General features: G+C 35.9%; 1 protein-coding gene across 5 annotated transcripts in view; it reads right to left on the minus strand.

The window, feature by feature from the left end:
• Positions 1-454: 454 nt before the first annotated feature.
• Positions 455-14,878, minus strand: part of NEDD4 (NEDD4 E3 ubiquitin protein ligase) — a 63,371-nt gene continuing 48,947 nt past the window's right edge. For all 5 annotated transcript variants that reach the window (XM_052807847.1, XM_052807848.1, XM_052807846.1 and 2 more), the window contains 12 exons: positions 14,381-14,446; positions 11,855-12,084; positions 11,102-11,223; positions 10,932-11,002; positions 8,654-8,749; positions 7,487-7,560; positions 7,279-7,339; positions 6,638-6,697; positions 6,424-6,531; positions 5,723-5,819; positions 2,368-2,440; positions 455-2,290 (listed from right to left, as the gene is read on the minus strand). In XM_052807847.1, coding sequence (XP_052663807.1) covers positions 2,188-2,290; positions 2,368-2,440; positions 5,723-5,819; positions 6,424-6,531; positions 6,638-6,697; positions 7,279-7,339; positions 7,487-7,560; positions 8,654-8,749; positions 10,932-11,002; positions 11,102-11,223; positions 11,855-12,084; positions 14,381-14,446 — 1,161 coding nt within the window. In that variant the 3' untranslated portion in view covers positions 455-2,187. The remainder of the gene's footprint in view (positions 2,291-2,367; positions 2,441-5,722; positions 5,820-6,423; positions 6,532-6,637; positions 6,698-7,278; positions 7,340-7,486; positions 7,561-8,653; positions 8,750-10,931; positions 11,003-11,101; positions 11,224-11,854; positions 12,085-14,380; positions 14,447-14,878) is intronic.

Genomic DNA, 14,878 nt, shown 5'->3' on the forward strand with positions numbered 1-14,878 from the left:
GGGACCACTGTTGGGCAGTCCACGCTGCCTGGGGCAGAGTTTCAGGGCCCCTTTCGCAGACTAAAGTCTGTTGGCTGTGCGCCTGCTGACCATCTGAGAAGGGTGTTCCTACAGTAGGAGAGAGGAGCCTGACCCTCCCTCAGCAGCAGTCAGCTGGCATTCCTGGGGGGCCTCCACCTTCGCCTGTCTGCCGTGTAGTGTTTCTAGACTGGCCATACAAAAAAGGCTCACAGCAACCTACACCTTTTATAAAAACATGGTATTAATTTTTCAAAGACTGCATGTCTTGCGAGCAGAACACTAGGAAACAGCGCTGCTGTACCTCAACACCTATACAAAAGTAGCAGCATATTGTGGTGGAACTGCTGTCCCAGTCTACCTAGGAGGACTAAAATTACTGAATTCTTGCTATTTCAAGACTACCAATTTGCACTTCAAAGAACTGAGTCACAACTTACTAGAATAAACTTTTATTTACTGCTCTCAGGATCCTTATTTTATGCTTTATGCAACAAAACCCGCTACATTCAAATCTATACAGATTTACTGATATATCATTCATGTTTTACAAAACTGCATATAGATTTGGGAAAATTGTATAAGTTACCTTTATTTACATGTAATATTCTCAGCCCTAACATCCTAGTCAAAGAATAAAACAAAGTGGGATTTTAAATATCCCTTAAGACCCATTACATTTGTTACATAATTTACATATCTTTATAGAGAGATGTGCTACACTTCCTTCTTGCATATTTATAAAGACTGTGACTAAACAGAAATTTGCTGGCCAAAGCTAGGTACTGTCATTTCCTCAGATCATATTGGTAATAAAATGTTAAAATTAGAGCAAGCCAGGTATATAAACCAATTTTTATTTTTAGAACCAACTTTGCTAATCCTTTTAACCAGCACTTGCTCAAAAAAAAAGTGTTAACATTAATACAAAAAATATCCACATTTACAAAAGAAATCAAACTAATATTTATATGACAAATTGATCTACAATAAATTGCACATTGTTGGTTATGACTTTGGTTATACTGTATTAACAAATTTGGTTTCTAGACTAACAGTGGAGAAAAAAAAATACAAAAATGCAGCTATAGAAACTAGCATAACCTGTAAACATATTACAGAACCAAATTCTGCACCTGGTTACATGTGCATAACCTCCACACAGTTCAGAGAAGTCTGCACATATCAGACTGCTGAATTTGGCCCAGAAAACCCTGTAAACATGTTCTTTATTGTTACGTAGTGCAATACTGCAAGAATGGATAATAAAGGCCTCTAACTACCAGTAACTAATACTGAGTGATATCCATACAAATTTCACTTTCAGATTAATTTGTTGCAAAAGGCTGAATTGAAAATATTATCCATCGTTGAACTACAAATTTATCAAGAAAAAGTGATGAAAACTCAATAAACCAACGACAGTATACAAATTCAGACAAAAAATGGATATAATTTCTCATTACAATTCAGAATTATGCTGCTTGTCTGTTTTATATAAAAATCCTGGTTTTGTTACACTGTTTTAACAAAAGCAAGTTAGAAAAAGAAATCTAACAAATAAAATGTGTCAGCAAGTCAATGTTCTGCAAACCGATGGCGGATAATGCAAACAAATACTTTCCAATGCTTCACCTAATATGCTGAATTATAAGGTGCTTTGGGCAGATCTGTAGCAAACAGCCTGAAGCAGGACAGATTATGATATTGCATTACATGAAGTTTGTTGGTTTTGTTTTTGTTTGTTTTTTTGTTGTTTGGTTTTTTTAAAAACAGTTTAACAATTTCAGTTGTTCCTCTTAAAGCAGCAATTCAAATTTACACCCCCACAAAGATTTCTTCACAGTTTTACTTCAGTAGTTTACTGCAGGACAGTCTGACAAATACTGTAGAAGAGGCAACTGCTTAAAAACATTTCAGTTTTTTTTACTTACTTGGCACTGGCCCATCCAATGTGTATATTGTAGTTATTAGCAAAGTACACAAAACTGTGAAAATGGCAAAATACATTTTCAAAAGTTAGTGAATTTTTAATATTTACTTATATTACAAGTGATACTGTCAATAACCATGTGACTAAATACAATGGTAGTCCCTGGAAAATTCAAATTTGTTTGTAAACCCTTAAAATGAAATTGCAGCACTGGACTGATACAATTCATGTCTGTCTTAATCAACCCCATCAAAACCCTGAGTATTTTCAATCGCTAGAAGAAGTTTATCCCATAAATCTTCAAATGAGTCATATGGAGGCAAATCCAAGCGATTAAAGCTGAAAAACAGATGAAAACTCTTAAGTATTTTATCACTCTTACTAAAGGTCATAATTTACCTAAATTAAATACTCACCAGGTATGAGCTCTTGGCAGTTTTTCAGGGGAACCCCACTGTTCAACTGTAAACAACTGTGGTCCATTTGAACCTGCAGAAAAGAACACATCAATTTTCACCCCATTATGAGATTCTTTTATAATTAGAAATTCAAATTATGAAATATTTTGGAGTTTTGTAATCCAATTCTGATGTTAGTAGGAGCTATCTATATGAAGCAAATACAGTTTATACTCAGTAATGATCAATAATCCCAACTCACTTGTATTTTTAATTCTTTCTTGCTATATCTTAATTTCAAGAAACTTTCACACCTTAAGCTCAGAAGTCTAAGACCCAAATGTATATGCAAAGTAGTTGGCATGGAAAATTTTTTGCAGATGATAGTTTTATAGTGTATAAGTTTTGCATGTAAAAATTTAGACATGTTTATCACAATGTGCCAAGTTATATAACCTGGCAGAAAGTATTCAATGTCCACCTTTACCTATGCAACAACAGAGTAGAGTAACTGAGAACTTTTTGAAACACGGTGGCTCCAGGGATGTACACAGGCACCCGAGAGAAGTTTTTTGGCTAGCAAGTCCAGCTCCAGGTATGCCTGTGCCTTCAGCAACTCTCTTACAACATGTTTCTGAAAGTTTCTTGGACCTCTCAACTCTCGCCAAGAGGATGCAAAGGGCATTTTGTAACCATTTCCTTAAGCTGTTGAAAGCATTTGTGTATGTCTGGAGAAGACTGTGTAATTAAAAAAAAAAAATTAAAAAAAAAAATCACTATCTTGTCAGAGAACAGCAGATGATCTCTGACAATGGGTGTCCTCTGACTAGTCTACAAGATGACCATCAATAACAGTTAGAGAATTGTATTGCAAGGCAGATGGCTACCCAAGTATGAGTAGCCTTCTGCTTCTGAAATGGAAGATGTGAAACATGTTTCAGATTAAAAATGAGCAGCAGTAATGAGAACAGGTTGATCCATGAATACAGCTGAGGTATAAGTGCTGTGTGGAGTACCTTTAGACATATGAAATGAATTTGGTTTTATAATGCAGGCAGACACCTTCCCTTTTTTTCCATGACTCCTCCAAAATGTTGGTGGGTTTTTTGACTACGCAAGTTATAACTGACAATTCAAAAATATTTCATTTGTGGTTTTAGAGAGCCATGAAAAAAAGAAATGTATACATATTCATAATAAAATGAAATTATATTATAACAACATGTAATAATGCACATTGCAGAAGTGGATTTGGAAGATGTTAGCCAACTTATATAAGAGGCGGCGGGGGGAACAACCAAACCAACAAAAACCCCAAGACAATTAATCCCAAACATGAAAATAAAACAAGGGGGAAAAAAAAAACCTTTCACAACTACTAACATACACAAAAAGGCAGGAAATACCAATCAATACACAGAAACTATACTTCAGACAAGTCTAGTGAATGAACTAGACAGATGAGAGCAAACACTGAGCACTTCATCCTAAAATATTATCAGTGAGACAGGTTTGTCAGTAGTTGTGGGAACACTTTCAGCTCCTCTTCTTTACTTTCTTCTTTGGGATTACATGTTTCTTCAATGCAGAAGGCTGGTTAGGAAAAGTAACTAGTAAGAACGTCTGGAATAAGGATGAGGCAGAGAAGCAGCTCTATGACTGATGGTGCATTCTACCACATGACAAGAAAAAACTCCCTTTTAATAGCTAGGTAAGAATAAGTTTGCATTTTAGCTATCCAACTAATTAACTAGAGGCTGACAAAGCAGGGTGGGGGGAAGACAAGAAATATAAGAAAGCCACGTTTCTTCAGTGTCCTAGTTCTCAAACTTGGGTGGATTTGCTCGCAGACATCAAGTACTCCCTTTTTATGAGCAGAAATTCCTCTCTGGGCCACAAGAGGGAGATCTCCCGCTAGAAAGCCAGCTCTAGGACCGCAGCCCGAAAGTGGTAAGAACCACAGGGGCAGCCCGGCAGCAGCAAAAAGCCACATACCAACACAAAGCACTGAAGAACTACCTACAGTTCTTCAAATACAAGCAGGTACTGAAAATGTGATTGTGTTCATTACTGGGGTTTAGTAAGGATGGCATGCTGACCACAGTAAAGCAGAAATAACTAAGAGAAAGAAACAAAGCACTGTGCAAGACAACTGCTAATCGGGTTTTTCATTAATGAGTAAACAGAACTACAGCAACTGAGACTTGACCAGAAGACTGCCCAAGGATATCCTAATCCCTGGGAAGAAGGGAGCCAAGAGCTTCAACAGTTTCTTTCCCTATATCATTCCTTAGTTCTATCTCTGGTAGTGTTTTTAGACAAATAAAAAGCCAGAGGCCGCAGAATGCCAATTGGGTTCCAACGCGATGAACATGTGCTGTAACTCCAACAGTACCAAGGTTCAGGTGCAGCAGCACACACATGGCTTAAGTCTGCTGAGGGCACTGTCCCTCCCATTGGAACTCACAACTAATTCACTGATGGAACAGAAAAAATAAACTGAGTATTTACAATGAAAATGAAGAGATGGAGAAATGGGGACACATGGTGGGTGGTATTTGTTCACAAATCTAGTGTTTTATAAACAAATTTCTGTCTTGTTTACAAAGAAGGAAATGTTTATTCAAATATGCAAGTCAGGCTATTCACTCATTTGCACAGGATCTCAAGCACTTTTAGCCTTAATAAAGTAGTCTGGCAGAAAACATAATAGCTAATGGCAGCTGAAAACAGACTTCCCATAAGCAAAATACCCCCACACTTTGTGGGCTGTTCCATCTGCTTGCCCATGGTTTTTCCACAGTGGGTTTTCTGGCTTTGGTGTTGAGGTCTGCTCCCCAGTGCCATCTGCTTGTTTCAGTCTCTGCATTGTAGGTTCACTACTTTTCTTTTGGCATTATGTTTAACTGGTGTCATTTCAGTGGTCCTCTTCAGAGTATATCCTTACAAACAATTGTATCTGTACAACTGTGGCTTGTGAGCAGATAATGCAGTTGGGGAACTTAGGAGAATGTGAATAACTGCTGATGCGAGCATGTCTTTGCAATCAGATCTCGGATAAACTGAGAATTTTCTTCAAGCTCAATCAAGTGTAAACAGGGATTTTTGCAGCTCTTTAGAATTTTAAAAATCTACATTCATTTGAGGAAGTCCTATACATCTAAAAACTTCCAAAACCAGAATTAATATAAAGCATTTACAGAACATAGGAAACGTGATCTAAGTGACTCTTCTCTAGCTTTGTTTCTTATAACTGCCAGTGTATACTCATTTTTAAAGCAAAATTTGAAAAATAATATGCTTATGTTTGAATTCAAATATCACAATGTCAGCATGTTCTCTGTTACTTGTGAGCATAATCGTAAGTACTCACCATACAGCTCAGCAAACCCATTCATAGGTACGCGTGATGTGCCAGTAACAAATTGAAGTAATCTTATTCTCTTTTCAGAGTCCATCATTAAGACTGCCTACGTAAGATATTGATTACAATTAAAGATTTGTTTTTAAATTAAGGTTTTAAGCTAGCATATTTATGCAACATAGTTTCTATCTCTAAATCATTATCCTTTATATATATGCAGGTTTTTTTAGTGACACACATAGTCAACTTCTCTGCTATTGCTAAAAGCTATGAAGTCAACAATTTTTTAATGGCACTGTAACAAGAGTACGGTTACTGGCTTAGCAGGCTGTTAAAATACTTCCCTTGAAGATTTGGCCCCTACTTTCTTTGAACTTTCCTGACGTTATGAACTAGCAGCCAAATTCCTGTAATTTATTAAACAGAAAAGTTTAACACCTCTTTAATGGAACCATGCCAGAAAAAAACTACACAGAAATATTTTTAACCCCAGTCAGACATGGATTTTTTTTTAAAAAGCAAGTATCAGTACCGTATTTACATTCTTACCATGCATCTCATCTTTAGTTTTCTTACTATCTTTCCCAGGAATTTTAATGGTCAAATATTTACCTACCTATTCATGAATCACAGGATAAACTAGCATAGCTGAAAGGCAGCAGCTTTTGAACAGGTTTTAAGTAAAAAAATATTAGAAATTCATGATATACCTTCCAGAACCACTGTATTACTTGATGGTTTATGTTGTAGCCATTTTTGTATTTTGTATGTAGTTTCCAATCAGCCACATCCACATCTCCCAGTCCACACATTAATAACTACACAGATAAAAAAACAAAAAAAACAAAAAAAACACCACCAAGGTTTTAAGTCAGTAACATAAAGTTTCAACATAATTTGTTTTCTTTTCCATGATACACTTACCTCTAGCTCATTTTCATCAAAAATTTTAATCAGATCCTGTGGTATTAGTTCAAAAAAGCCCTGAAAAGGAGGGAAGTTTTTAAAAATCAAGTCAACATTATTTAAGCATTTTTGTTCACTGAGAATGGTATTTAGATGCTTTAGTAAACAGAGCCAAAGCAATACATCAAATACAGATGTTTGGACACCAGCAGTCCCCAGTTTGGTTATAGTACTTTTAATTCTGACTTATCTCACATCTTTATTGTGCAACACTGAATGGTGAATTTCTAAGTCTGAATATCGTATATGTAATATAATTTACACAAATAAGGATAAACCAGCTAGTTTAATTTAATTCTACTAGTTTGATTTAATTTTCATTTCTGCAGAGTTCATTAAATAGCTTGCACTAAAGCTAAAGCTGTCAGCCAGGATTGAGAAATAAGCAAATTTTTCAATATGAATTAAACACTGCAGTAAAAACATACCAAAAATATTTTTATGTCTGAAATAATTCAACGCTGGCACTACAAACAGTATCAGTGCCTTTTTTATACCTGTAACAACATTATCTGTGGGTCTTCAGAATGTCCAAAAAAGCTCATCTTAAGATTAGATGCAACAAATTCTTAGAATTTCTTTTGTAATTAAAACTATACCTCTTTAAAGGCTGCCATTTGTTTCTGCACTCTGCTCACAAATCTCCACTGAATTACAAGACTGTAAAAAACCAAACCAAAACATTTAAAATAAAAGCAATTCATATACAAAGCAACAACTTCCTTTTGTTACTACAACTAACACACAGCCCCTATTACTAGAGGGGATATCCAGTGAGATACATTGCACATAGTGACCACTACTTACTGAATGTAGTCTCTCTTGTTCTTGTTGGTGACAACTATTTCTGATCCACCACTTTTCAGTTCATGTTGATGGGTCTAAATGCAGTACATAGAATAGGTCTTAAATGAGATAAGTATGTAATAGAATTCATATGCTAATATTAGGTAATTTAGTTAACTTTTGAAGACTGCAGAATTTGAAAACTATGAGAAATAGAACCAGTTTCACAGGTCACCTGAATAAATAGAATTTGGTTGATTGATTTAAAAAAAAAAAAAAAAAGTATTATTCAGGCATGCCAGGCTGCAATGGAGCAACCTCATTTTTTTTCTGACCTGCTACAACAGACTACATAAGTTAGCACACAAGTTCTCAGTAATGTGGTCTTTACTAACCACATATTCAGTGACCCAGCCTTTTTTCCAGATCTCAAGGAAAAACACTTACAGAACAATTTCAGCAATGGTCCCAATAAATAAGTGAAACAATATACATATCTGTTACATAATGATTTATATTACTAGAACCTCAGTAGACAAATATCTGATTTTCAGTTCATTACAGATGTACATTTTCATGCTCTTACTTAGATCACTTTAGTTACACAAGACCACAAAGGCTATTATCCTACTTAGATCTAGTTGGCACCCGTAATTTGGAATTTTTATTCAAGACCTGTGGTATTTCTACATGACTTATCTTGGATAGCTTTCTACACAGCAATGAACTTGTTTATTCCATAGCTGTCTAGTACGTGTTAGAGAAAAACCTCTATTATTATCTCCCAGTGAAATCTGTGATTCCTGCCACTTCCAAAAGAGCTCATCCTTTCCAGCCAATCACATAAAACCAGCCTCTACTCCAGATTAAGTAATGGGACTATGGATATCTTAGTCTCAGTTGCATTCACAGCAACAGCTACATTTCAATACCAGTATTATTTAAGAAAAAAGCACGTGCTATTTTTTAAAGCTCTGCTTATTTCCAAGTCCTTTATCACATCACAGCCAGGCTAACAGAGCACTGCATGAGCATGTGCCAGCTAAAAGAAGCAGCTGAGTGAACAAACCAATATGACTGTGAATGAAGGGTTTTGCTTAATACCACAGAGATAAAAATCAGCTAATTTCACAGGTCAAATGTTTTCTTTCATGTTTTGTCTATTCTACTTTACATAAACATACTAACCTGACCAAAAAGTTCTTCATCAACTATAAATCTGAGGTCCAGTTCTGTTGGATCATTTTCAAGAATCCATCTCAGAGAATTGTAATATTCACTATCCTAAGAGAAAGAATTACAAAATAGTAAATACAAAACAGAGTAGGCACCTTTTAAGCTACAAGAGGCTCCATTACAGCCCAGTGAATGCTGCTACCTAGGATAATCCTGTATTGGATACAGAGACTCTGCAATTATACAAAGCTACAAAGACATTTAAAGATGTCTGAAACCTGAAGACTCAGCAATCTCAGGACTAAAAATCTCTCACGCAGCAAACTGGTGATAAGATGCCACAGCATTATCTGAATTAACATATTTTGGACTCTTATCTGCCTCTCGTCCTGTATTTATCTTCCCTGTATTGTTAGGCATTACTACAAAGAGCCTTAGAAAATGAAAATTAAGATAAAGCCAATCACATCCTGGGCTGCACCAAAAGAAGCATGACCAGCAGGTCAAGGGAGATGATTCTCCCCCCTACTCCGCTCTCGGGAGACCCCACCTGGAGTACTGCATTCAGCTCTGAGGCCCCCAGCATACAACAGGCATGGACATGCTCAAGCAGATCCAGAGGAGGGCCATGAAGATGATCAGGGGGCTGGAGCACCACTCCTATGAGGACAGGCTGAGAGAGTTGGGGTTGGTCAGCCTGGAGAAGAGAAGGCTCCAGGGAGACCTTGTACAGGCCTTCCAGTACTTAAAGGGGGCCTACAGGAAAGATGGGGAGGGACTCTTTAACTGGGAGTGTAGTGATAGGACGAGGGGTAATGGTTTTACACTGGAAGAGGGTAGAGTTAGATTAGATATTAGGAAGAAATTCTTTACTGTGAGGGCAGTGAGACACTGGGACAGGTTGCCCAGAGAAGTTGTGGATGCCCCATCCCTGGAAGTGTTCAAGGCCAGGTTGGATGGGGCTTTGAGCAACCTGGTCTGGTGCAAGGTATCCCTGCCTGTGGCAGGGGGGTTGGAACTAGATGATCTTTAAGGTCCCTTCCAACCCAAACCATTCTATGATTCTACGGTACTGAGAAAAAAAAAAATCAGGACACATCTATAAATCTACTACTCAGAAACAGATAGGAACTATATTCTGTATTCTTATAGGACAGCAAAAACAGTATTAGATTAAAGAGACCGAATAAAAATCACTCTGCCCAGAACTACTCTAGATAAGAATCATTATCAGGGGAACAAACAAACAAGAAAATTGTAAGGACCATGTTTTCCTCTAAAAATGTTACATAGCATCACTCAAATATTTTCAGTCTCTGGAAGTATAAGAACAGGTTTCTTTTTAACAATCAAAAGACACAAACTAATTTAAAAAACAGGTTGAGAGCGCAATCCCAAAGATGTTTATTTTTAATTTTAAGAACACTAGTGTCTAAAAATATTTTAAGAAAACATCATAGAAAGTTTAGAGTCAAGTTTTCAATACAGCTTAACTGACTTAAACCAGAGTCTAGGTCTCTCTGATTTTCACTGGAAGTTTTAATTCCTACACAAGTTACAGACTGTGCTGATTTTGGCAGGGCATTCATTTTCTTCATAGTAGCTAGTGTGGGGCTATGTTTTGGATTTGTGCTGAAAACAGTGTTAATAATGCTGAGATGTTTTCCTTACTGCTGAGCGGGGCTTACACAGAGTCAAGGCCTTTTCTGCTTCTCTCACCACCCCACCAACGAGTAGGCTGGGGGTGCACAAGAAGTTGGGAGGAGACACAGCCGGGACAGCTGACCCCAACTGACCAAAGGGGTATTCCAGACCATATGACATCATGCTCAGCATATAAAGCTGGGGGAAGAAGAAGGAAGGGAGGAGGTTCGGAGTGATGGCGTTCGTCTTCCCAAGTAACCGTTATGCATGATAGAGCCCTGCTTTCCTGGAGATGGCTGAACACCTGCCTGATGATGGGAAGTGGTGAATGAATTCCTTGCTTTGCTTTGCTTGCGTGCGCGGCTTTTACTTTACCTATTAAACTGTCTTTATCTCAACCCATGAGTTTTCTCACTTTTACCCTTCTGATTCTCTCCCCCATCCCACCGGGGCAGGGTGGTGAGCAAGGAGCTGTGTGGTGCTTAGTTGCTGGCTAGGGTTAAACCATGATACAGACTTATAAAAGACGCAGCCTAAAATTTCTTTGAATCATGCAGCTTCAAACTTTCACAATGTCATTAAAGATATATAAAAAAGTTACTATGAACATGAAATCCTAACATACACGATAAAGCAAATTACATACCACAGACTCCATATCATGAAGCGTTATTGGTTTTTGGAGCATCATCTTGTAAAAAGGACGAATAAAAAAGGCTTGAAAGAAGAAGAAATAAATTGAACAGTATGTAACTTACAATTCAAAATATGCACAGTATTAATCTAAATATCACATTACATAAAATAAATACTAACCATCCAAAAGTTTGCCATGGTAAACAGCCATTCCAGCTACACGACCTATAAACTTGAAATAAGAGAGATGATCTTCATTGCAAAGTCCAGAGTTTGGATTGATCTGCAGAGTATAGTTATCTCTGAAGTTGAGGGAGGGAGCAGGGAAGAGAAAGAAAAACAAAATATTGTACTATTGGAACAGTCTCACATTTGAAGATCTGAAAAACATCCCTGGTTAAATAAGGTATTACTTTTCATCAGGTTGAAAGAATAATCATAATTGGATTTATAAATCAGTAATCTAATATTAAAGAATACTCAGTAGAAGATTCTATTAGCACAGTAGAAATAAAAGTTTTGAAACACCATTAACTAACTACCTTTGTAAGTTAGAGATATACCAAAGAGAAGGGATTAACTCCTATTAAAGTAGTCAGAGTAACATTCTCTGTATTATTTGTTAAATACTGCCTTTTCTGTAAGTAGCAGATGGTTGCAAGCATATGCTTGTCTATGCAAAGACGACATGGCTTATGTTAGACTGCTGGAAAAAAAAAAAAACCAAAACCAAACCAAAACCAGGTACTGTCTCCACATTATTCTTCTGTCAAACAAAGAACTAGGTGCAGAATATTGCAGTTATTAACAACCCTCCTATACAATTTAGGAGGTGAAAAAAAGAGTAATTCCATTCTTAAAGTATGTATAAGAAATACAATTGATCTGCTTTCCCTAACTAGTCTGCATGTCTTCTAGACCTGTATTACTTACGTAGCTGAATATTCGAACAATCCGTAATAAGGATTAAACATTTCCTTAGAGAGAAGGAAGAACCATTCCCTGGCCACTCCTCCATAGTCTAAACCTTTTTCACCATCAAATTCAATCCACAGTCTTGCTTTAAGGAAATCTGCTCTCTTTACAGCTATAATTCTTCTATAAGAATCTTCAAGGATTGTTGTGCGATGAATTTTCATTTCAAATCTATTTGGAATATCACTCTAAAAAAAAAAAAAAAAGAAATTAAAATATAGACTAATAGAACAAAACCCAGCATCTTTTAGTCTTGCAAAGTACGCAAATTCTGTAAACAAAGAATGGCACACAAATCCTTTTCTTAAATAATTTGGAAACATAACACAATATGATTGACAAGAGGCTCTATTTACATACAATTCAACTAGCATGGAGAGTTTCAAAGTTCTATTTCACACCAAGAAAACAGGGTTAAAATAAGTTCTTACTGGTAACAGCATATGCTCAGTTGTTCTGCATGCAGCAAGGCATGGAATCTTTTTTAACACTAAAAATTCATCACATTATAGGCTTGACTGAAAAAAAAAAAAAGCTCAGAGTTTATAAATAAAATTATTTTAGAACAATTTTACCTGACTTATTTCACCTTCTAGTTCAATATTCTAACTATAAGGCTAGGTGTCCCTTTCTCTTACTTAAGACATAGATGACAAACAAGTATTCCTACAATATTAAAATAAATATCAGTCCACTTAAAATTTGAAGTCACAGGAACAAATCACAAGATTTATATTTACTGTCATACAGGAAAATATTTAAATAAAAATATCCAAGGAGCTCATATTTGCTGCTGAGCTTTCAGAGTAAGCTCCTAATAAACCAGGAATAAAACTTTGCTGAATCATTAAATCACTATATGAGAACAGAGTATTTTCTTGATTTCACTTGTTTCAGCCAGTTTATTTCAGCAATTACTTCAGGTAAAATGGAGAAATTTAGTGAAAGTGGGAACAGGAAATTTCAAGTCGTGTTGCTCTATGACTAGATTAGGATGATGCAGTGAAACTCAATATATTTCAAATTCCAAAGAACTAGTCACAGTCTCAGTAGAAGTAATGAATTTTTGAATGCAGAAATATTTAATAAATCACTCTGAACAGCACGTGTTCAGATATGCTTCCTTTTTATTTTCTTATACTCCTTAAATAATGTATCCTAAATTAAAAAAAAACAAAACCGGAATGCTGCTTTTAAATGTAATGCCTATTTATATTCAACAACAGCTTCAGCCAAACTACAAGCAAAAAATAATTACTTGGGGTGGGGGAGCACATAATTTGTCATTTTCCAAGTTGCAAAATACTGTGCAATATTATATCTCTAATTTACAGAATGGCTGAAATATGTAGGTCTTTTTCATCATTTCAGAAAGCAGTAAATATTCCTAAACTAAAATAAATAAATAAATCCTGGTTTTAGTTGCAAATGAAATTTTCAGAAAAAAGTTCAAGCAATAATAAAATCAATTACTAAAACCAAACTTAGCTGATTAAAATAGTATTCAATAATTAAATCTCAATAAAAATCAATCTGTTCCCCTAATTGTCATTTTGGTATTTGTGAATGCTTAAAATGCAATAGTAATGTATGCTTTAAAATCTACTTGTGTATTTAATTCTTGAATTACTACAATTATATTGTGTGGCTGAGCTGTCTATCACTTCTCAGATTAGGATAATGACATTTGAATGAATGCCAAGCTTGTTTGACTAGGAACACAAAAAAATGAGGTGCACATATAGTTGTGTACAATGCTCAAAATGCATTTGTGTACAGCTCAAAATGCATAGGTTTCAGAAAGGGTAGAGGCAGACTTGGTACATAAAAGGTGAAGTATGGGTCTAAACTCAAAGGCTATTATTATATATATAAAATATCTCCCAAGGATACCAAGTTTGATTGCAGTTGTGCAAAGACTCATTGTTATCTGGATATCCAGATGCTATTTACAGTCTTTTATGCTTTGTGTTATAAATATATCTGGCACTGCCACTTCAAAGTAGAACTTGCAAATGAGATGCATAAACTTAAGATTTTAAGGCTATAACAATTTATTAGTCATCTAGCCTGACCAAGATGACAGTACAGATTTCTATCTGGACAGTCTAAAATCTAGTTTGAGAACTTCTATTTCCATATTCTGAGTTCCAAAAACTATTATGTGCTAGATCAGTGATTTCCAAACTTTTCTGTTGCCAGCCTACTTCCAGGTTCACAATTTTTTTAACCTTTTAGAACTTCTTCTCTTTCAATCACATTGCTTGCAGTCTCATCACTGCATAAAGTCACAAACCCTACTGTTAGGTTAAATGCTAATTGTTACCAAGTCGCTGCTTCACAAATGTATTTGTGATCAGACAGTAAATCTACCTTCCCTAAGTAGGTTACAAAGTTCAATTTCCTTTCACTGTAACCCAAGCTTTCCTTTGTTTAGGGGCATAAGTTTTTTAACCTTCTGCTGGATTACTACTGATTACTAACCTGTTTCTTCAATTTCTTTCTGAAGAACTCATACTTCCGCTTATAGTCCCTGGAGTAAGGCACAGCCTTTGGAAAAAAAAAAAAAAAGGGGGGGGGGAGAAAAAGTGCTTGAGATACTCTAACAATTAATGTAACATAAACTAGTCTATATTTGTGAAACATAGACCATGCATTTAAGTTCTCAGAAAACAGGAATACATGTTTTACTAAGTATCAGGGGAGACTTTCAATTTATAAATACATGGAGAGTTCAAAACATCTGGAATGAAAAGTACTACTTTGTTCAGATCATTTGTTCTGATCAGTTCCATAGAATTTATCCGGTGCTTTACTATTAGCTGATGTGACTGACTAAGATCACTGACTGGCCCAGATCAAAGTGACCAAAATGCCTTTGGTGACTTACATAACGCATAGTCTTTCCTTGCTGTATCATGACAGACCTGGCTACAAACACCTCTATTTTCCATGGACAGAGAAGGTTGTTTACATATGTGG

Source organism: Harpia harpyja, chromosome 14, assembly GCF_026419915.1.
Source record: "Harpia harpyja isolate bHarHar1 chromosome 14, bHarHar1 primary haplotype, whole genome shotgun sequence".
NCBI classification, from domain to species: domain Eukaryota; kingdom Metazoa; phylum Chordata; class Aves; order Accipitriformes; family Accipitridae; genus Harpia; species Harpia harpyja.